The sequence below is a fragment of the Oryctolagus cuniculus genome, chromosome 3, assembly GCF_051225735.1.
Source record: "Oryctolagus cuniculus isolate XC-2025 breed Fujian yellow rabbit chromosome 3, ASM5122573v1, whole genome shotgun sequence".
Classification (NCBI taxonomy): Eukaryota; Metazoa; Chordata; class Mammalia; order Lagomorpha; family Leporidae; genus Oryctolagus; species Oryctolagus cuniculus.
This window is the reverse complement of record NC_142869.1, coordinates 44,025,161-44,046,333: the sequence shown is the minus strand read 5'-3', so window position 1 is coordinate 44,046,333 and position 21,173 is coordinate 44,025,161. Positions and strand designations below refer to the sequence as shown.

The 21,173-nt window shown below is 40.5% G+C and overlaps 1 protein-coding gene across 8 annotated transcripts in view; it reads right to left on the bottom strand.

The window, feature by feature from the left end:
- The window catches only part of HECW2 (HECT, C2 and WW domain containing E3 ubiquitin protein ligase 2), a 452,881-nt gene that overhangs the window by 76,418 nt on the left and 355,290 nt on the right, over positions 1-21,173 (bottom strand). For all 8 annotated transcript variants that reach the window (XM_089330142.1, XM_089330141.1, XM_051849332.3 and 5 more), the window contains 2 exons: positions 4,743-4,877; positions 1,349-1,451 (listed from right to left, as the gene is read on the bottom strand). In XM_089330142.1, the coding sequence (XP_089186268.1) occupies positions 1,349-1,451; positions 4,743-4,877 (238 nt within the window). The remainder of the gene's footprint in view (positions 1-1,348; positions 1,452-4,742; positions 4,878-21,173) is intronic.

Here is a 21,173-nt window from a genome sequence, read left to right as displayed (position 1 = left end):
ATTCTACATGCAATATTTAGTATTGTGTTAATAGTGATATCATAAAACACAAACTGCTAGACTTTGACCCTAGATTTCTTCCTATCAGTAGTTGTCAAACTTCTTTATGTCATGGCCATTATACTTCAAGATAAATTTTTTTAATTAAAAAATTTAAAGCAGAAGCAAACAAATAGAGAATTTCTCTAATTTAAGCTGTAGAGAAGAACTTGTACATTCCTCTATCCACCTGTCTACCCCACCTGCCTTAGAGGTTCTATAATTGAAAATCACTGATTTACTTAAACCTTATCATTTAACAAATTTTTTAAAAAGACTGAGTTATTTATTTGAAAGTCAGAGTTACAGAGAGAGAGAAAGATCTTCCATCTGCTGGTTCACTCCCCAAGTGTTTGCAATGGCCAGGGCTGAGCCAGGCCTAAGTTTAGAGCTTTATCCCACATTGGGCAGCAGGCGCCCAAACACTTAAGCACTCTTTCACCACTCTTCCCAGGCCATTAGCAGGGAGCTGGATTGGAAGTGGAATAGCCAGGACTTGAACCAGCACCAATATGGAATGCCAGTGTTGTAGGCTACAGTTTTACCTGCTATGCTATGATGCTGGTCCCAAACCTTATTATTTTAATAACTATTCAAGTTGTTTTCTACTATATGCCTGCATTGATTTATTTTTAACTTTCTCTTTTTTAGGCTCTTGATGCCTCCAATTTGCTACAAAATATCTCAAGAATGTGCTATTGAAGCAGATATTTTGTCTAGTAGATAAGACACCAATTAAGATGCCTGCATACTACACTGGAATGCCTGGGTTCAATTTCTGGCTCCTGCTCCCAATTCCAGCTTCCTGCAATGCAGACTCTGGAAGGCATAATGTGATGTTTCCAGCCTTAGTCCAACTGGGGAGTGAATTAGTAGATGAGAGTCCTATCTCCCTCTCTGATTCTCTCAAGTAAAAAAAAAATATGCTATCATTGTTTTTTTTAATTTGCGAGGCTATTACAGATTCCCACATCATCTAAATTCTGTCTCAAAGCTCAAGTATACACTTGTCCAAATGCTTACCTCACAATGATTGCAAAATAAACAGTTTTCCTCAACTTCAGCAATATAATAGTTCTCAGAAATGGCAGAATAATAATAGTTTTAAAATCTCCTCCTATAGAATTTTGCAAGACAAAGCCCTTGGAGATTTAAGTCTCCAGGATTTGCTCTAAATTTCTTAAGGATAACGAGGCAATTTCTGAATGCACATCAAAAGTAGCAGGCGGACAACAAGGAAGTATTTGCACAGTATACGTGGTTTCCTCTGACATGAAAGCACAAAAGCTTCTGGAAAGGGGTCACATACCCACTGGAACCATGTCCTGGTACTGTGGCCTGCTGACTGTATTGAATGTACTGGATGGCCTGGGAAGAACTGGTGGTCCTGCATGTCGAGAATCTTCTCCTACCTGCAAACACAAGCATCATTTATGTTCTGTGCTCAGAGCTAGAGAGCTTTCTATCAGCAATCTCAACCAAATTGTTCCAAGTACTTAACAATGAGCATGGTGAAATACCAAAGGACTGGAACAGCTGCCAGCTGTGGAGCTGAAACAAGGTTCTCAGTCCTTGAAAGCCCCACTTTAGTAGCTGAACAGAGAGAAGAATGGCACAGCCATATCCTTAAAAGGAGGTGGGATAGTGGCTATTTAGCACTGAAGTAGTTCAATATGCTTATGATTACTAAGAATGCAGCAGCTAAATAGCAGACCTGTTGATCAGGAATAACTTCTGCATTGACAGAACACAACCTGCAACAATACTGTCAATGGGAAGAACTGGGTGGTACAAAATATATTGGGACAGAGCCAAGATGTTCCTTCCATTGGCCAAGGCAGGCCAGAGAATTCCCTGTCTCAGCAGAGGAGGGATGAAGAGCAGCAATCTTCCTGTGGGGTTCTGAGTTAATGTATCATCTCCTTAGAAGCAATTTTACATGCCTATTAGAGCACCTGGCACAACAGCTCTTTCTGGTTTGAGCCTCCCACAACAGGGAGCTAACAGCAGCAGGTGTGGAGGAGCTAAATTGGGTTGCCCTAACCTGAATTATTTATTGTACTTATTATAGATTTAGAAACTCATACACAAAAGCAGATAGCTAAGTATACCCATTAATAGTGTTAGTAGAAAGCTCTAACACTGGTCTAGCTTTGCCTTAGCATTTCCCCCCAAATACTAGAGGTCTTTTAAGACAACAGTAGAACAGTAGAAAAAGCAGAGAACAAAAGGAAAAATAACATAGATTGATATATTGATATTTTTAAAATAGAGCTTGTATTCCCACCCACTGAAACCTTCACAACCATTTTATCATACTACATCAGTTAGCCGTTGGCTGAGGATTTTTCTAAAGATCTAACACAAGAAATATCTTCCCCACCCTTTGCTGCTTGCTTATCCTTCAAGAATGCTCTTACCCATTCTTCAAAGCCTGGTTCAAACAGTCCCTACTCAACGAAGACTTCTCTTCCCTTTGAGATCTAGTCAAATGAATCTCCTCAGAGCTTTTGCTATGCTTGATGTGTATTTCTAAAGTAGTTGTAATTATTAATAGTTTTTATTATTTATCAATTATACTTTAGTAAAGGCAGAAAGAGAAAGAAAAAAATCTATCATTATCTAAAAGGGTAAAGACACACTTTTCCTTCTCAACTATTATAAAAGTTTATAAAGCATTTTTCACTCATGTTTATTCATTTGTATTATGATTTTACAGATTCTCTCTCAATTAAGGAAACACATGTTATTTATTTGTGCCCCCTACAACATCAACCACCATGTCGAACACACGGAGTAGGTGTTTGGTAAGCGTTAATGTGTTGTATGGGAAAGATATCAAGATTTCTACTGACCAGAGGATGGGCTGAATGAGTAGGAGATGGAGGATGGAAAGACTCAGATATACAAGTAGGAGTTTTCTCACCTTGCTTGTTTTGAGTTAGTAGCTTAGAGTCACTCTCTGGGGGGATTCAATCATTAACTACACACTATCAGTCAGTCAGAAAATTTATGACCTCAATATGCTGAGATGTACTTTCCCTCCTGTCAGTAGGCTGCCATGTGTTTTCATTTCTGAGAACAGCCAGAGGTCTTCTCGAGACCTCACTTGTGGAATCAGATTGTGGTAAGGATGTGCACACTTCCAACAGCTGCATCAGAAAAGATGTGCCTGCAAAGGTTTAGCAACACCATGGCTGAACGCTGCATCCTGAGGGAGTTACTTCTGTTCTACTGGTCAGTTAATATCAATAGGATGAGAAATCTTCACTCAAATTTTAACGGACCCCTTAGGGTCCCTCCCTCACAACAGTCTAGTGCTGGACCATGAAAACAATTCCAGTTGTAAGGTAGAAGGTTTAAAAAGTAAGTATATCTAACTATCCTATGCATGTTTCCTAGGAAAACAGTCTTGATTGGCCTGAACAGTCAGACTCATATTATGAACTCACAATAAGGGAAGTGGCTCAAGTGCACTCTCCATGTGAGAAGTCAGACAGTCATAATTATGCTACATATTGCATACAGGTCCAAAGGTTTGTTCTGCTTTTAAGACAAATGCTGCTAGCGTCATCTAGTTCACCACTAATGGTTTATATGAGAGCAAGGTAAAGATTTATTAGCTACTCATAAAACATAAATATTTTTTGTACATACCTCATCCCGCAAAAGATTTATATATCATTTTTATATGAGCTTCTCATGTATATTCTTCTGTGTCTACACTTAAAACCAGCAAGCACATGAGGCATTAGAGCAAGCATGTAAATTATGAAGGGAAATTCCAAGAGTGGAATTTTGATGAACCAAATCCAGTTATTTATTGCATTCATAATTTTTTCTTTTAACAGAAGCTATAAAAATATTGGCCCTACAATATAATATTGAAAATATGACATACACACAGATAGAAAAGGCATGCCAGAAAAGAATCTTAATTCTATTTATCTAAGGAAATTTTTAGAAACAATGTACATCAATGATGACATACACTTGAAGCATAAGCCCATATTAAAGGGGAGAAAATTTGTCCTAAAACATTCCTTCTAGTAATTTAAGCTGCTGAAGGAAAAAGTGAGATTTTTTTGGTCCTTTTGGTTAGGATATTAGAGGGCCCTCATGTGGTTACCATGGGTCACTGCAAAATGACAAAGTAGAGCACAGTAAAATTACAGTAATTCTTAGTTCAGCCAATTTTCTCCAGGCAACTCTCAGATGAATAATAATTTAAAGGAATACTAATGAGGATTCCACAATCCCACAGCCTTGGCTGAATATTTTAATGTAATCTAGCAAACCTAACTTAAAAATTTCTTCCCCATATTTAAGCAAATTTTTATCCCACTGTAACTTTCATTTCTTCGTATGGGGTTCTCCTTGGATGTGCAAAAGGGCTTATCAGCATCTTCTCTTGAACTTCCAGTCATTACTAATTCCTTCTTACTTTTCTCCAAATTAAACCAAATCTTTAATTCTACCAACCTTGCTTCATATATCCTCTCTTTTAAATGTGTAATTTAGGTTATAGGTATGTTCAGAGAAGCCCTGTCAATATCTCAGGGCTTTTCAGCCTCTGAACTACACCCTCTAAATCAAACCAGAAAAACAAAGCACATAATAAAAAGTCAAGCCAATTCCATAAACCACCATATTTTAGGCACTTACACCAACCGACAGCTCGGGCCCTAACGCATGCGACTCACCTCACCGGCACTGTGACTGCGTTGCCTTGTCAGGTGTTGCCGATGAACCAGCGCACTCGTGGGTCTGCTGCTCTGAAGTGGGAGCCGAGGGTCAATGAAAGTGGTAGTACGGGAGTTGTGGTCGACAAAAAATGCCTAGGACGAATCCACATGATTAACCGTCTCTACATGCTAAAACACATAGCTGATCTATTATATCACACATTCAGGAAAAGTTCCACTTTCTGCCAGAAATTTAGCATGCACTTTGGCTTGGGGTGGGGGGGAGGGAGGGAGAATGGTCCCATCTGCTGGTTCATTTCCCAAACGCTGGGACAGTTGGGGGTGGGCCAGGCAAAAGCCAGGAGCCAGGAACTCAATCTGGGTGTCCCATGTGGGTGGCAGCCCCCCGCCCCCGCATCACCTCTGCTTCCCAGGGTGCACATTAGCAGGAAGCAAGAAGCAGGACTTGAACCTTGAACCCAGGTACTCCAATAAGGGATGCAAGTGTACTAGCCAGTGTTCTGTTTTACCAAATGCTCACTCCAGACCCACTTTTGAGTAATAATCTTTGCTCCATGTTCTTGCCCTTGGACAATTTCCCCTTACCTTATTAGGACATATCAGAATAGAGAAAGTCATACTTAAATTGGGTTTAGAATAAAGAGAGTTAGAAGGGACATTATGGTTTTAGGAAATAGTGTTATAAGATAGTATCAAGGAAATGGTCTCGGAGAACCCCATAAAAACAGACAGTAAAGCTTCTTTTAACTGATGCTCTTGTCATCCATGATTATTTTGAAGCTCAATTAGAGCTTCGAGCATCATCAGTTTCTCTTGCTTTTTGCTTCTCTTCCTTCTCCTATGCAGTCAGCCACTAAATCCTTCCCATTTTCCCAGTGTAGTGCCCTCTGTTTGTCCTCTCCCAGTCTGAACTGCATTTGATTTGGAAGGGCTCTATCTTACACATATACATACTTGTAGTTCCTCAGTTGTTCCACGTATCTACCACCTTCATTCACTTATAGGTACCTTGCTAAAAGAAAACTCTTTCTAAACACTTCGTCACCACCCTAATCCAAAGCCCTAATGGCTATCTATCATCTACAGAAAAAAATCCCAATTCTTAGGTCAATTTTTCAAGACCCTAAAAATCCCTTTCATGCCTGGGAGGCCCAGTTAGCTGTCCTTTAGACATCTGTACAAACTCATCACATCGCATCTCCGACTTTGAATTAAGTCACTTAAGTTCTCTGAGCTAAAGATTTCTTATAAAAATACATATCCCTCATTCATAATAAATATTTCTCATCACAGTGTGCTAGGAGGGTGGAAACTATGTTGCTCATGTGTACTGCAGAACCTGGCAACATGAGATCATGAATTAGCATAAACCATCTATCCCGGTATTCCAATGAAGATGGAATATAGAAACGTTCTTCCATTTGTCTAGGTCTAAAACTCTACACCTGTGTAGAGACAAATGTTGTAAATTTTCATAGAAAATATTCACTCATGGTAATAATGAAACCCATTATCTCAAGTACATTTATAAATTCCATGTTTTCCATAATCAGATAAAGTTACTTAGGTCATCAAGAATGAAAGGGACTGTTAAGAAAACCAGGAGACTTGGTGCTGACAGAACGAGTGTCAGGGCATATGATGCATGCCAAATAACATAGGCCAAGGCAAACTGACTTTTCAGACTAATGGAGCTCAGTTTATAATGTTCCTTAGAAGACTAGGAACGGTGGCCAGCATTGCGGCACAGCAGGTTAAGCCACTGCCTGCAGGCTGGCATCCTTTACAGGCAATGGTTTGAGTCCTGGCTTTTCCACTTCTAATCGAGCTCCCTGCTAATATGCCTGAGAAATCACTGGATGATGGCCCAAGTGTTTGGGCTCCTTCCACTCACATGGGAGACTCCGATAGAGTTCCTGTCTCACAGCTTTGACCTGGCCCCATTCCAGCTGTTGCGACCATTTGGGGAGTGAATCAGCAGATGGAAGACCACCACCACCATCACCACATCCCCCTCCCTGTAACTTTGCCTTTCAAATTAAATTTATTATATTCAGTAAATAAATCTTTTTAAAAAAAACTAGGAATGAATACATCTGGGAAAATCCAGAAGCATATGGTATATACATGCCTATTAAGAAAACCATGTTCCTGTTACGAAAAAACATGTTTCTTCACACACATAATTAAAACATGGAGCAGGCCGGCACCGCAGCTCACTAGGTTAATCTGAGCACCCCGGGTTCTAGCCCCGGTTAGGGCACCGGGTTCTGTCCCGGCTGCTCCTCTTCTAGTCCAGCTCTCTGCTGTGGCCCGGAGTGCAGTGGAGGATGGCCCAAGTGCTTGGGCCCTGCACCTGCATGGGAGACCAGGAGGAAGCACCTAGCTCCTGGCTTCAGATCAGCACAGTGCGCCGGCTGCAGCTCACCGGCCATAGTGGCCATTTGGGGCATGAAACAACGGAAAAAGGAAGACCTTTCTCTCTGTCTCTCTCTCTCTCTCTCTCTGTCTAACTCTGCCTGTTTAAAAAAAAAAATGGAGCAAAATAATCTGTAGGTAGCTCCCAGATAGAAAAAAAACCACGACAGCTTCATAAAGAAATAAGCGTAAGGTTAAGCAACAGATGCACTAGAAAATAAAGCAGAAAAATAGGATAAGAATTTTTCCCACACCTTCCTCTTCTTTTCCAATTTCAGGTACAAAGACTCAGTGAAATGGAGGTTCTGTGTGAGATTTTTGTCATCAGCTTAGCGTCTTGGGTAATACCCCTTCTTCTCTAACCCATCAAGTGAAACATCTTTCTTTTCAAGTATTTGCATAAAGCTATACCAGCAATAAACTCCACACATACTTGTACCGACAGGCCCTGCACCCACATGCCACACGAGCTTCTACAACACTTGTCCATTATTTCTGTCACTATTCAAAAGGTCTTAGTGTAGGGATTGCTTTGCATATATGAACATGGTGACTACCTAGTTAGGTACCATAATTAATCTCTTTATGTAAATTATGCTTAACACGCTTTTTAAAATTTTTAAAATATAAACCATATTATTTAAAGCAAAAATATACGTAGTACTAAAATAGCATTGCCTATGTACCTAATTTCTTAGGAATGTTTTATAAGGCCATTAGAGTACAATGATGCACTTTTAATTAGAAGGACAAATGAGTGTCTACATTTAGGTTAATTGTGATTTGTATGCCGTGTCATAGCCTAACTTGATGTTAAGAGGCTGTCTAAAGTCTATTCTCTGAAGAATTATATTGTAAAAGCCTTTAAGGGAAGGACAATTTCTTATTCATCCTATTATCCCCAATCGCTTTGGGGGCTGTCCCTAGGAGCAAGAGAGTGCTCAGTAAGGATTCCTGACTGAAATATAAAGAGACAACTCACCATTAACTAACCAAGTATTAGAAATTCATGTGCTTTGGGGCTGGCACTGTGGCATAGCAGGTAAAGCTGCTGCCTGCAGTGTCTGCATCCCATATGGACGCTGATTTGAGTCCCGGCTGCTCCACTTCTGATCCACCTCCCTGCTGATGTGCCTAGGAAAGCTGGGGAAAGTGGCCCAAAGTGCCTGGGCTTCTGCACCTGCATAGGGACCCAGAAGAAGATTGTGGCTCCCGGCTTTGGATCAGCCCAGCTCTGGCTATTGTGGCCATTTGCGAAGTGAACACGTGGATGGAAGATCTCTCTCTTTCTCTGCCTCTGCCTCTCTATGACTCTGCCTTTCAAATAAATAAATAAATATTTTAAAAATAAAAAAGAAATTCATGTGTTTTTACATAAGCACAGAAACACTTACAAAAAAAAAAAAAAACAAACATGAGGGGTATGTGTGTGTGTTTTAGGTGAAAAGAGTGGAAAGCCAAAGACCCTAAGAATACAAACCAGACTAAAACCCAGTGTATATATGAATAAACTACCAGGTTAACTATAAAAGTAGGAGGCAAACTGATGATTAAATATTTAGGAACTGGAAAAAGATGGGTCTGGTTCTGAGCTCTAGTCCTACCTACAAACTAATTAAATGTTTTAAACCTCAGTTTCTTTTCTATTAAATGAGGATGATATCCTAAGTTAAGTTAAAGGCTAAATAAGATGGTTCATATACATTTTTAACACAATGCCTGTGACTCCTCAAATGTGAGGTATAGCTTATTATTAATAATAGTTTCCAATTATAAAACATTTTTTAAGGATCACAATGTTCCTCGCTACAGCCCATAAACCAGTCTAAAAAAATAAAAGAACTAGTGAAAACTACACTTTCCAGGTTTCCATGTAGGTATGTATGGCCAAGACTAAGTTCTGGCCAATGAGACATCACACTTCTGAGAATTTCTCATTACAGAGAACAAGTTGAGACCTCCTTTTTTCTTCCTCCCTCACATACAGATGTACTAGCTGGAGCTCTGGCAGCCACATGCAGCCATGGAAATGAAGGATGGCTGAGGGGCCGGCGCTGCGGCTCACTAGGCTAATCCTCCGCCTTGCAGCGCTGGCACACCGGGTTCTAGTCCCAGTCGGGGCACCGGATTTTGTCCCGGTTGCCCCTCTTCCAGGCCAGCTCTCTGCTGTGGCCAGGGAGTGCAGTGGAGGATGGCCCAAGTCCTTGGGCCCTGCACCTGCATGGGAGACCAGGAGAAGCACCTGGCTCCTGCCTTTGGATCAGCGCGATGTGGCTGATTGGAGGGTGAACCAATGGCAAAAAGGAAGACCTTACTCTCTGTCTCTCTCTCTCTCTCTCTCTCACTGTCCACTCTGCCTGTCAAAAAAAAAAAAAGAAGGATGGCTGAGTGAAAAGTGAGAAGGAGCAAAGGGCTTTGGAAATTTGATGAACCGCCTAATAAACCCTTACTTGTTCACTTCTGAACTTCTCTATGTGAGAGAACACAATTGCGTGTTTTAGATTTTGTATGGTGTTCCATCACAGTAAGGCTAAGTTAAATCCTAACTGATAACAATGAAGTCTCTGCACTGCAGAAGAAAGAAATCTCTAAAATTTAAGCCAGAAATATGTACCACTATAAAGAAAGATTTTCATTATTTGATAATGGTATCTTTTTATTGTTCACCTTTAATGCACTGGGTTACAGTTCCCAAGCTAGGAGACATGTATGGTAGGAACTACTCAAGCTGGCCTGGTGGAACTATACTGTGTGTTGTAGAAACTAGTCATCCTCCTGTCTGACTGCAAAGCCTGAAGAATACTAACCTCTTCCCACCCCTACCCCACGCCCATTCTGCTCATGTCTCTTCTTTTTTTCCACTCTGCTTTCTGCCTACCATCTTTTCTTTATGTTCTTCTACTCCTCTCAAGCCTTGTACGAGTTCAGCACTTGATTTTAGAAAAACATTTAAGTCTGTCTTGAATGAGGCTGACATTAACAGTCACTTGAAATATGGTGAGGCCATCACCATATTTCAACACTGCAAAGACTGCTACTACTGATCCCAGACAGCATATTTCACACACTCTGCACCATTCCCCTCGCTAACCTGCTGGAAACATGACCTGGCATGGGGGCTTGTGTTTCAGAGTCAAATGGAATGCAGATAATGTTTACAGAGGCTTATCAAATCCCAAGTACTTGGGGCAGAAAGTTCTCCATTGTCGCTCCCCGTCTTCGTGGAGGAACAACACAGGACCCTGCGCTGTTCTTTTGTCTGCTCGGCCCTCCCCGGGTTTGCTGCTGGTTCTTCCCGGGTTGGCTACTATCCCTTCCACCTCCGTGGAAGGGCAGTTCCCCCTGGCCACATTCCCCACTTCCGCGGGGGAGCGGCATACCGCCGGCCGGCTCTCTCGGGGGCTGCACAGGCGTTCCCCTTAGATGTTCCCCTTAGATATTCCTGGTGCATGCCGTCTCTCTCCTCCTTTATAGTCCTCCTCCGCCAATCCCAACTCGGCTGCCCACACGCCGAGTACGCTGCTCTCCTCCAATCAGGAGCAAGTCCTACAGTTTATTGGTTGAACTGGAGGCAGCTGTGCGGAAGCTGTTTCCTCCTCTCCCAGCGCCATATTGTGGGAGAGCAGATGCATAGAATAAGTCTTAATTCCAGTAACTTAGTCTAGTCCGGATTGTTCCCCACACTCCATGAAGACCTCTATCCATACCACACAGCTCGAGCGCTAAGAGAATACAGCACTGGAAGGAATTCCTTGGCGAGAGTGTGGCTCTGCCATGGGCCCACTGTGTGACCTTGGATATTTCCTTAGTGCTCTGCTTTATTCATGTAAAGGGGATTACTCAGGTCATAGCTGAGCTGTAAAAAAAAAAAAAAATGTGTTCCATTTTACAGCGAAGAGAGCAGAGAAAAATCACTGTGAAAATTCTAGGTTTGCTATTTGTGACACACAATCAATTATGTCAAGAAAGTGGATCACTTTCCCACAGGAAATGCTAACTAGTGCAAGCCAGTAACGAAGCTGACCTGATACTTTTTTTAAAAAAAATTATTAATATAAAAATAACAGATTTCATGTTTTTCATAGATACAATTCTAAGAAGATAACTATTCCTCCCTCCCTCAATCCCCTCTCCTTCTTTTCCTTTAATTTTTACAATAACATAATTTCAATTTACTTTATAAACACAGGCTCAATGCACCACTAATCATAATGTTCAACAAGTAAAAAGTAGAATGATCTTCAATTTGGGTCACTTTTATGTTGTACTTTTTGAATAACCTGCCATTATTTATGAAAGTATTTAGCATGTATTAACTGTCTGGATAGAGTGTGTTGAAGACGTACCTGAGATGAAAAAAGCAAAAACAGATCCTTGTCACATGAGCCACCAACAAAACAAATTTTAAACAACAGCAATTCCCTCCTGTTAAGTCTCATTAAAGACATTCACCAAGCCTTTTAGTGCGGGGCCAACTAAGACCAACAATGAAAAACTGAAAAGGAATGCAAGTGTACAAACTCAAATCTCATTTTAAAAAATTCTATCCTTTCACTGCTTCAGGGCATAGCCAGTGTCAGGAAATATGGGCTGGTTGGAGCCAAGTGGTATTTTAGTGAGGCCAAACAAAATACATTGCTCTCTTTACACAATTCTTCCCTTCTTTTTTTTTTTTAAATTCTATTATTTTAAGAAAAGAAAAAGCCATCAGTATTTGTGAAGAAATCCCAACCTCAGGCTCAACAAATCTAAGCTGAAGAAGTTTGAAATTGTTTCCAGTTAACATTTTGCCAAACCAGGAATATGTATTAAAAGGCCATGTAAACAAAATAAAACAAAAGTGCTTGTAACTATGCTACAGCAAGATATAATATCAAGTCTTCTATATTTCTTTCTCTAAAGAGCTATGGAAACAAAGAAAGGACAATGACTGTCAAGTCAGAAGTGCTGCATATTGGATTTGTTCTAAATTCTGTTTTTTTTCAGCCCTACAAATTCTCTGGAATATTCAAAAAGCAACTTGTAATCTGTTTTAATTTTTATAAAGACTGTATTTATTCATCCATTCTCTCCCTTCCAAAATATAAATCTTGTCTTAGCTCCCAACCCTCATCCAGTATCTCCCCAATTGCTTGGAATAAGCAAGCTATTATTTTCTCTATATTAAATCTTAGACTTTCTCACCATAGTAGAGATGAAAAGAGCTGAATGAAAGAGTTTATTCTAAATAAAAATTAGCCATGTTAATTGGTTCTTTTGAAGGAACGAGTAGTCTCAAATATTTCATGACATTTGCATCAGTCACAAAAATAAGGTTAAAGGTTATTTTGTTAAAGTTCTGTGATCCTAGCTCTTAAGTTGCTAAGAGAGATCTATGATACTTGGCATAGTGTTCTGCAGAGAGCTGGTTGGTGGATGTGGGTAGGCACAATACAGCTGGCCCTCTGTGTCTATAGTTTCCACATCCTTGGATTTAACCAACTGTTCACAGAAAATATTCAAAAAGGGACAGGCATTTGCATGGTGGTTAGGGTGCTTTTTGAGATTCCAGCATCTCATATTGGAGTGCCTAGGTTTAAGTCCTGGCTCCACCCCAACTTTCTAGTAGTATGCACCTTGAGAAGCAGTGGTTAATGGCTCAAGTGACTGAGTCCTTCTTGCCACCCACATGGGAGACCTGGATGGAGTTCCTGGCTCCTGGCTTTGGCCTGGCCCAGTCCTGGCCTTTGGGGCCATTTGGGGAATGAACCAGTGGATGGAAGATTCTCTCTCTCTCTCTCTCTCTCTCTCTCTCTCTCTCTGTGTGTGTGTGTGTGTGTCCTTCTCTCTCAATAAATAAACATTTTAAAAAACAGTTACAGAGGATCATATAGGCTATGTGCAAAAATACCAGCATATCACTGTGGAAGATTGAGAAGGGAATTACCCAAATTAACACATTAGGCAGAGTAGAAAGGCATTACCATGAAATTTTAAAATAGCATATTTAAAAAGACATCCAATACAAGTCATGAGGACAATTACTGACAAAGAAAAGCCCAAAGGCCATCTCCATACTTGGTCAGTTCCTTCAAGATTCCATGAATCTGGCACTTCACTCAGAAATACACCTACAAAACCACAATGTGTTCTATTATCTCATTCAAAAGGCACGCAGCCTTAGAAATGTACTTTATTTTTTGCCATTTGCTTTCTATTTGTGCTTACCTGTGAGTTATTTTTTAACCTAGCATCTTTTACTCCTTAAAAATAGACATGAGATCCTCAAAAACAATGTGCTATCTATAAATTTAGAGTTTAATTTCATCTCCAGCCAGATTGCTGTGTAACTTCTAGTAACTAAGACAGGGAACCACCACAAAGAGATACTAGTTATTGCAAACATATTAAGGAGATGTGCCACAGAAGGAACACATGAAGTGGCCAACAGACAAAAGACAATTTTGCAAAGCATAGAACTTGTCCTGCCCAGAGATGTTTGGAATCCACTTTGGGACCCTAAATATTAAGATGTATGTTACTCACTGAGATAAGTAGAATTAGACCCATCAGTGGCCATCAGTTTCATGTAGCATTGAAACTAGGGTTTCAGTTGTCCAGAGAAAATTTCTGCAACTGCAGGGCCATTAAGTTCTGGCAAAAGGAGAACTCTCAAGCAGGCTCAGCTGGTAGTAATTTCCACCATACAACTATGTGTTCTGTTCTAAAATCTATCCTTATTACCACAACTGCTACTTGCTTTTGTTGTCAAAGTTGGTATTTGGGCCCTTTTGATGCTTGAACTCCCAATCTGATACCCAAAGTCACAAATACCTGGGGTTACAAAGCTTGGATATAGAAGAGTACTTCAAAAAGTTTGTGGAAAATATGTATTGCAAAAAAACATTCATGGATTTTTAAAATAAATGTATATTGTACAGTAAAATAAATTTGTTTTAATTTCACTTTTCCATGGTCCCCTGAAGTTCTCTTACAGAAACAGATGCCAATTTAGCTAGGAGAGAGTATGGGGAGAAGATGACAGAGTAGGGAGGGTGCTTGCAGCTCTAGTCTAGGAGAAGATAGCTTAAAAAAAAGTGGAAAGAGTGCATTCTCAGGGAAGAATTCAGGAGAGAACAACAGAAGAAACTACGAAAATTGGAGGGACACAGTGGTCCTACGTGCAGGGGGAGGACACGCACCACTCAGTACTCCAACAGCAGAGGGCCTCTGCACCAGCATTGGAAAATGAGGTAAGACCAGACTGCAGCAGTCCAAGCCACTGGCAAAAAAAAAAAAAAAACAAAAAAACAAAGGTGGGGCAGGTCTTCTCTCTCCCCAATCACTCTACAACAGCATCCCGTGATAGCTAACAGAGAGAAGGTGCCATTTGGACATATGTATAAGCTGCTTCAGCTCATGTCCGCACCCAGCAACCAGCCAAGTAGAGGCTCCTGAGTCCGGTGGGGAGAACAGATGGGTCTGGGTGCTCGTGACTGTAGGAGGCTAGTGTGCCGGCACTATGAAAACACTGAGGCTGAGGGGAGGACTCAGGGTGTGGCTGGGATTTGGGGCAGTCACCGTGGAAGGCGCCACATGCTCAGGGATCCCTAGTTACCTGGTGAGGGACATTGCTGGGGAATCTGATCTTACACTGAGGACTGCACAGATCCTTTGTGTGGTCTTTGTGGCAGAGCAGATGAATAAGATAGCCTCTGGGGCTAGCGCCCAGGCACTGGTCTCCCTTGAGCAGAGAAGCTCAGCTGAGTCTATACCAACAGACAAGAACAAACCTCCCCTTTGGTAAAAAAAAAAAAGAAGGGGGGGCATTTACCACCCCAAACCTGGGAGTGTCACCTCAGACACATCCTTCACCCTGGAGCACCTAACAGAGCTCCCTGGTCACACCCATCACATGCCTCTAGGCATTCCCTGAAAGCAGACAATCCACTAATCCACTCAGTCCAAAGACAAAAGCCACCACAGTGAAAAAAAAAAAAAAACAAGGAAACTATTAAAAGAGACAAAGAAGGGCACTATGTAATGATTAAGGGATCACTTAAGCAGGAAGCTCTTTGTGTAAACTTGAGAAATAACAAATTTCATACCATTTTTCTTGTTATCCATGTCGTTTCATAGCATTATCTCTGTTACCCTCTGCAATGCAGCTTCCATGATTTCATTTGAATGTTAAGAGTCTCCTGAAATTCACCCATTATTTCTTCACAGGAGCAGACATTCTCTCCTGGTACTTTCCTTCTTTATGCCTCCCTAGTCCCATTTTCTTTCTCTTATAGTCTCTCTCTCTCTCTCTCTCTCTCTCTCTCTAAGATTTATTTATTTATTTAAAAGGCAGAGCTACAGAGAAGCAGAGGCAGGGAGAGAGAGAGAGAGAGAGAGAGAGAGGTCTTCTATCTGCTGGTTCTTTCTCCAGATGGCCACACCAGCTGGAGCTGTGCCAATCGGAAGCCAGGAGCTTCTTCTGGGTACAAGGGACCAAGGACTTGAGCCATCTTCTATTGCTTTCCTAGGCCATAGCAGAGAGCTGGATTGGAAGTAGAGCAGCCGGGACTTGAACCGGCGCCCATATGGGATGCCGGCACTTCACCCGGCAGCATTACCCACTACTCCACAGCGCCGCTCCCCCTATAATCTTTTTTTATCAAAATCCCGCTGATCATCAAAGGCTCAGCTAAAGCATTACTTCTGCTGTGAAAATTTTCCAGGTATTTCATGCCAGAAAAAAGTCATTGTGCCCGGAACCTATGCATAACCTACATCAGCGCTGTGACACACATTCTTTCAAAATCCAGAGGAGAGGCATTCTGCGTGAGATGGCAATGTCTGTGGGAAGAGTGTTTAGTGGCCTCACACAGGTAGCATGTGATTCTATACAAATATATGGATCTGATTTCAATTCCAGTTGTAAGTTATATTTCAAGTATGTTTTTATTTTTTTTACTTTAAATTTCCTTTTTTTAGTTTTTAACAGATTCAATGTGATTTGTAGATACAATTCTAACAGGATAACAAAATTCCCTTCCTCCTTCCCTTTCTCCCATCCCTTCCACCCTCCTTCCTTCTCCCTTTCTGTTTTTTGTTTTGTTTTTGAGATAACACAATTCAAATTTACATTACATTAAAAAGGCTTAAGATTTCACCAAGGGGCCAGTGCTGTAGTATAGCAGGTAAAGCCACTGCCTATAGTGCCAGCATCCCATATAGGTGCTGGTTGAGTCCTGACTGTTCCACTTCCAATCCAGCTCTCTGCTATGGACTGGGGAAGCAGTAGAAGATGGCCCAAGTCCTTGGGCCCCTGCACCCACATGGGCCAGGAGCTCCTGGCTCCTGGCTCCTGGTTTCAGATCAGTGCAGTTCCAGGTATTGTGGCCATCAGGGGAGTGAACCAGCGAATGGAATACCTCTCTCTCTGTCTCTCTCTCTCTCTCCGTGTGTTCTCTCTGTAACTCTGCCTTTCAAATAAATAAATATATCTTTTTTTTAAAAAAAAAAGACCACAATATATCATTGTGCTTGCAGCCACATTAATAAAAAAGACTTCCAACAGCTAGGTATTTATTTTAATGTGACAGTGGAGTTCTGTCTTACAATAGACCTTGTCACAGATTCTTGGAAAAATCAGCCTTACAAAATAACTTATTCTAATAACCTTTAATTTCATTTCGTCTTCTCAGACTGAAAAAAAGGAAGAATTTGAACATTAGCAGAAAGAGCTGTAGAAAGTCTGCAAACCAACCATCACCAAGCTGTACCAGAGCGCAGGAGGCATGCTTGGGGGCTTCCCTTGTTGGGGAGTGCCTCCATGTGATGGTGCTTCCTCAGGACAACATTGAAAAGGTTGATTAAGCCAATCCCAGTGTAGATGCAGCATTGTTACACATGGTAAAACATGGAAGGACCCAAATTTGTAACAAATTCTGTGTCAGTTTTAAAGTTCAGCTGCTATAGTAAATTACTGGGCATTCCCAGTACTTGAATTTGGAACATGTGCACAGGGAAAAGAAATAACAATGCAGTTTATAAGCACTGTATCTAAGTGGAAAATGTAATGTCTTAAATAAACATGCATTTAACATTGGCCAAAAACAGAGTAAGAAGTTTAACAAGTAAAAAGCAAAAAGACCCTAGTTTAGTGGGAATATAGACAATAGTCATAAACAATAATTGAACGGAAAAATAACCATTTCGCCAAAATACAGTAAATTTTAAAGTAATCACAGGTCATTAAAACTATAGCAGTATAATATTCTTAACCATTGGTTTGACAAAGGTGTAAAACAATATTTACAAAACTATATTTGCAGCAATACTGATATACACAGATATTTTGATTTTTGTTTGGTTTTTAAAACTTAGCTCCCACATATAAAGGAGAACATGTGGTATTTGTCTTTCTTGGTCTGGCTTATTTCACTCAACATGATGTCCTTCAGTTGTATCCATTTTGCTACAAATTGTAGAATTTTACTCTTTTTTTATAGCTGAGTAATATCCCATTGGGTATATATATCACATTTTCTTAATCCAGTCATCTGATGACAGACATCTTGGTTGATTTCAAATTTTGGCTGTTGTGAACAGTGTCGCTATAAATATGGTGGTACAGTGGCCAGCGCTGTGGCATAGCAGGTGGGGCTGCCGCCTGCAGTGCTGGCATCCCACGTGGGTGCCAGTTCGAGTCCCAGCTGCTCCAATTCCAATCCAGCTCTCTGCTATGGCCTGGGAAGGCAGTGGAAGATGGCCCAAGTCCTTGGGCCCTTGCACTCGCATGGGAGACCAGGAAGAAGCTCCTGGCTCCTGGATTTGGATCGGTGCAGCTCCGGCCATTGCGGCTAACTGGGGAGTGAACCAGTGGATGGAAGACTTCTCTCTCTGCTTGTCTTTCTCTATGTATCTCTGACTTTCAAATAAATATACATACGTACATTTGATAGACTCTCTTCAAGTCTTTTAGGTAGTAGGATTGCTGTCTTATGGCAAGTCTAATTCTAATTTTTAAAGAAATCTCCACACTGTTTTCCACAGTGGTTGCACTAATCTACATTTCCACCAACAGTGTATAAGCGTTCCCTTTGTCCACATCCTCACCAGCATTTGTTACTCCCTCTGTTTTGGATTTTAGCCTTTGTGACAGGGGTCAGGTGATATCTTATTGTGGTTTTCATTAGCATTTCCCTGATGGCTAGTGATGTTGAAAATTCTTTTCATATATTTGTTGGCCATTTGTATTTCTTCTTTTGAGTCTGTTTATTAAAGTCCTTTGCCCATTTCTCAACTTGTTTGGTTGTTTCTTGTTGCTGTTGTTGAGTTTTTTAAGTAGCTAATATATTCGGGATATTAATCCTTTGTCAGATAGATGGTTTGTAAATTTTTTCCCCATTATTGGATGTCTCTTCACTCTACTAATCATCTGCTTTGCTGTACAAGCTTCTGAGTTTGATATAGTCCCATTTGTATAGTTTTGCTTTTGTTGCCTGTACTTTGGGGTTCTTGTCCAGGAAGTCATCCACTACACCAATGTCTTTGAGTGTTTCCCCTACATTTTCTTCCTGAAACTTCATAGTCTCATGTCTTAAGTCTAGGCCTTTGATCATCTTGAGTTGATTTTTGTATATGACGAAAGGTATGGATCTACTTTCATTCTTCTACATATATACATCGCGTTTTGCCAGCACCATTTGTTAAAGGATTATCCTCACTCCACTTTATGGTCTGAGTACTTTTGTCAAAAAACAGTTTGGCTGTATGTATGTGGGTTAATTTCTGGGCTCTCTGTTCTGTTCCACTGATCTATTTATTAGTTTCTATGCCAGCACTATGCCATTTTAATTACTATAATTTTGCAGTATGCTTTGAAGTCAAGTGTTGTGATACCATTAGCTTGATTTTTCTTGTTCAAAATTGCTTTGGATATTCCAGGTCTTTTGAGATTCCATATGAATTTTAGGATTGCCTTTCCTAATTTTATAAAGAATGTCATTGGTATTTTGATCGAGATTGCATTGAACCTGTAAATTGCTCTAGGTAGTTTAGATATTTTAATGATATTCTTCTGATCCATGAGCAAGGAATATCTTTCTATTTTTTTGTGTGTCCCTCATGACTTCTTTCATCAATGCTTGATAATTTTCATTGTTGAGGTATTTCACTTCTTTGGTTAAATTTATTCCTAAATATCTTATTTTTTGTAGTTACTGTGAATGAGATTTCTTTCTTGATTCCTCTTTCTGTGAGTTCATCATTAGCATATAAAAAAGCTACTGGTTTATGTATGATTATTTTATATCCTGCAAGTTTACTAAATTGGTTTATCAATTCTAACAGCTTTTTGGTGGAGATTTAGGTTTTTCCATGTACAACATGATGTCATCTGGAAACATGGATTATTTGACTTCTTATTTTCCAATTCTGATGCCCATTATTTCTTTCTCCTCCCGAATTGTGCTTGCTAAAACTTCCACTACCCTGTTGAGTAAGAGTAGGGAAAGAGGACATTCAAGGATGCTTTTGAAATTCTACCTTCATGACTGAAGTGATGGTAACTGCAATCACCTTGCTCTTGGAAGGCTACTGCTGAAGCAAGAGTGCAAGTCTAGCAGAGACACTACATTAACAACATTTGAGGTAGAGGAAGAGAGAGCATTCTGGGTTATTAGACAGGTTTAAGGCAGAAGAAAACATCCCTCAGAGGTCAAGAACAATGTACATAAAAGGATCAAAGAGGTAAAACTACATAATTCTAGAGAAAAATATAGGACTATTCATTTGTAGCCTTGGGTTACAGAATATTTTCTTAGATATAACACCAAAAATAAATTACAAACAAAAGAAAATACAAATAAACTGGACTGTATTAAAATTAAAAACTTTTGTGGTGGGTATTTGGTCTACTGGCAGAGATACCAGTTAAGACACTTACATCCCATGACAGGGTGCCTGGGTTTGCTTCTCAGCTCTGACTCCTGACAGTTCCTGTCAATGTAAACCCTAGAAGGCAGCAGGAATGGCTCATGGAATATGGTTCCCAGCTCCAGGTTTCAGCCCTGCCCAGTCCTGGCCCTTGTGGGCATTTGGGGAGTGAATCAATGGATGGGAGATCTCACTCGCTCTCTGTCCAGTACTCTCCTTCCCAACCTCTCTCTCTCTGTTTCTCAAATAAGTTCTTTAATTTTTAAATTGCCTCTAAAATAATACATAAAGATAATGAAAAACAACCCTGAGAATGGGAGAAAATATTTGCAAACCAGATACTGATAAGGGCCTTGTATCCAGAATATATAAAGAAATTCTGTAACTCAATAATATAAAGATAAAAACACATTTAAAAATGGGAAGGGGCTGGTGCTGTGGCGCAGCAGGTAAAGCCACTTGCCTGCAGTCCTGGAATCCCATACGGGTGCCAGTTCAAGTCCCGGTTACTCCTCTTCTGATCCAGCTCTCTGCTATGGCCTGGGAAAGCAGTAGAAGATGGCCCAAGTCCTTGGGCCCCTCCACTGTGTGGGGGACCCAGAAAAAGCTCCTGGCTCCTGGCTTTGGATCAGCCCAGCTCTGGCCATTGTAGCTACTTGGGGAGTGAACCAATGGATGGAAGACCTCTCTCTCTCTCTCTCTCTCTCTCTCTCTCTCTCTCCCCCCCTGCCTTTGCCTCTCTGCAACTCTTCCTTTCAAATAATAAAATCTTTTTTTAAAAAAATAGGACACAGAATTTGAACATACATTTTTCCAAAGATATACAAATGGCTAATAAGAAAATGAAAAGATAATTAATCTATTAATTTTACAGATAAGAAGCCTCAGAATCAGGGAATTTAAAAGATGCCTCCCAAGATAGTTAGTGGCCCACTGAGTTCTAGACTAGGCTTGGTATTAGTTAAGTGAGTGTTGGTGTTATATACAGAAAGACCTAGATTGGTAGTCAAGATTTTCCCCTTACACAATTAACTTAGCCTCTTTGATCTTTGACTTCTACATATGTAATGAAATTATTTCTCAAGATTGTTGTAAAAATTA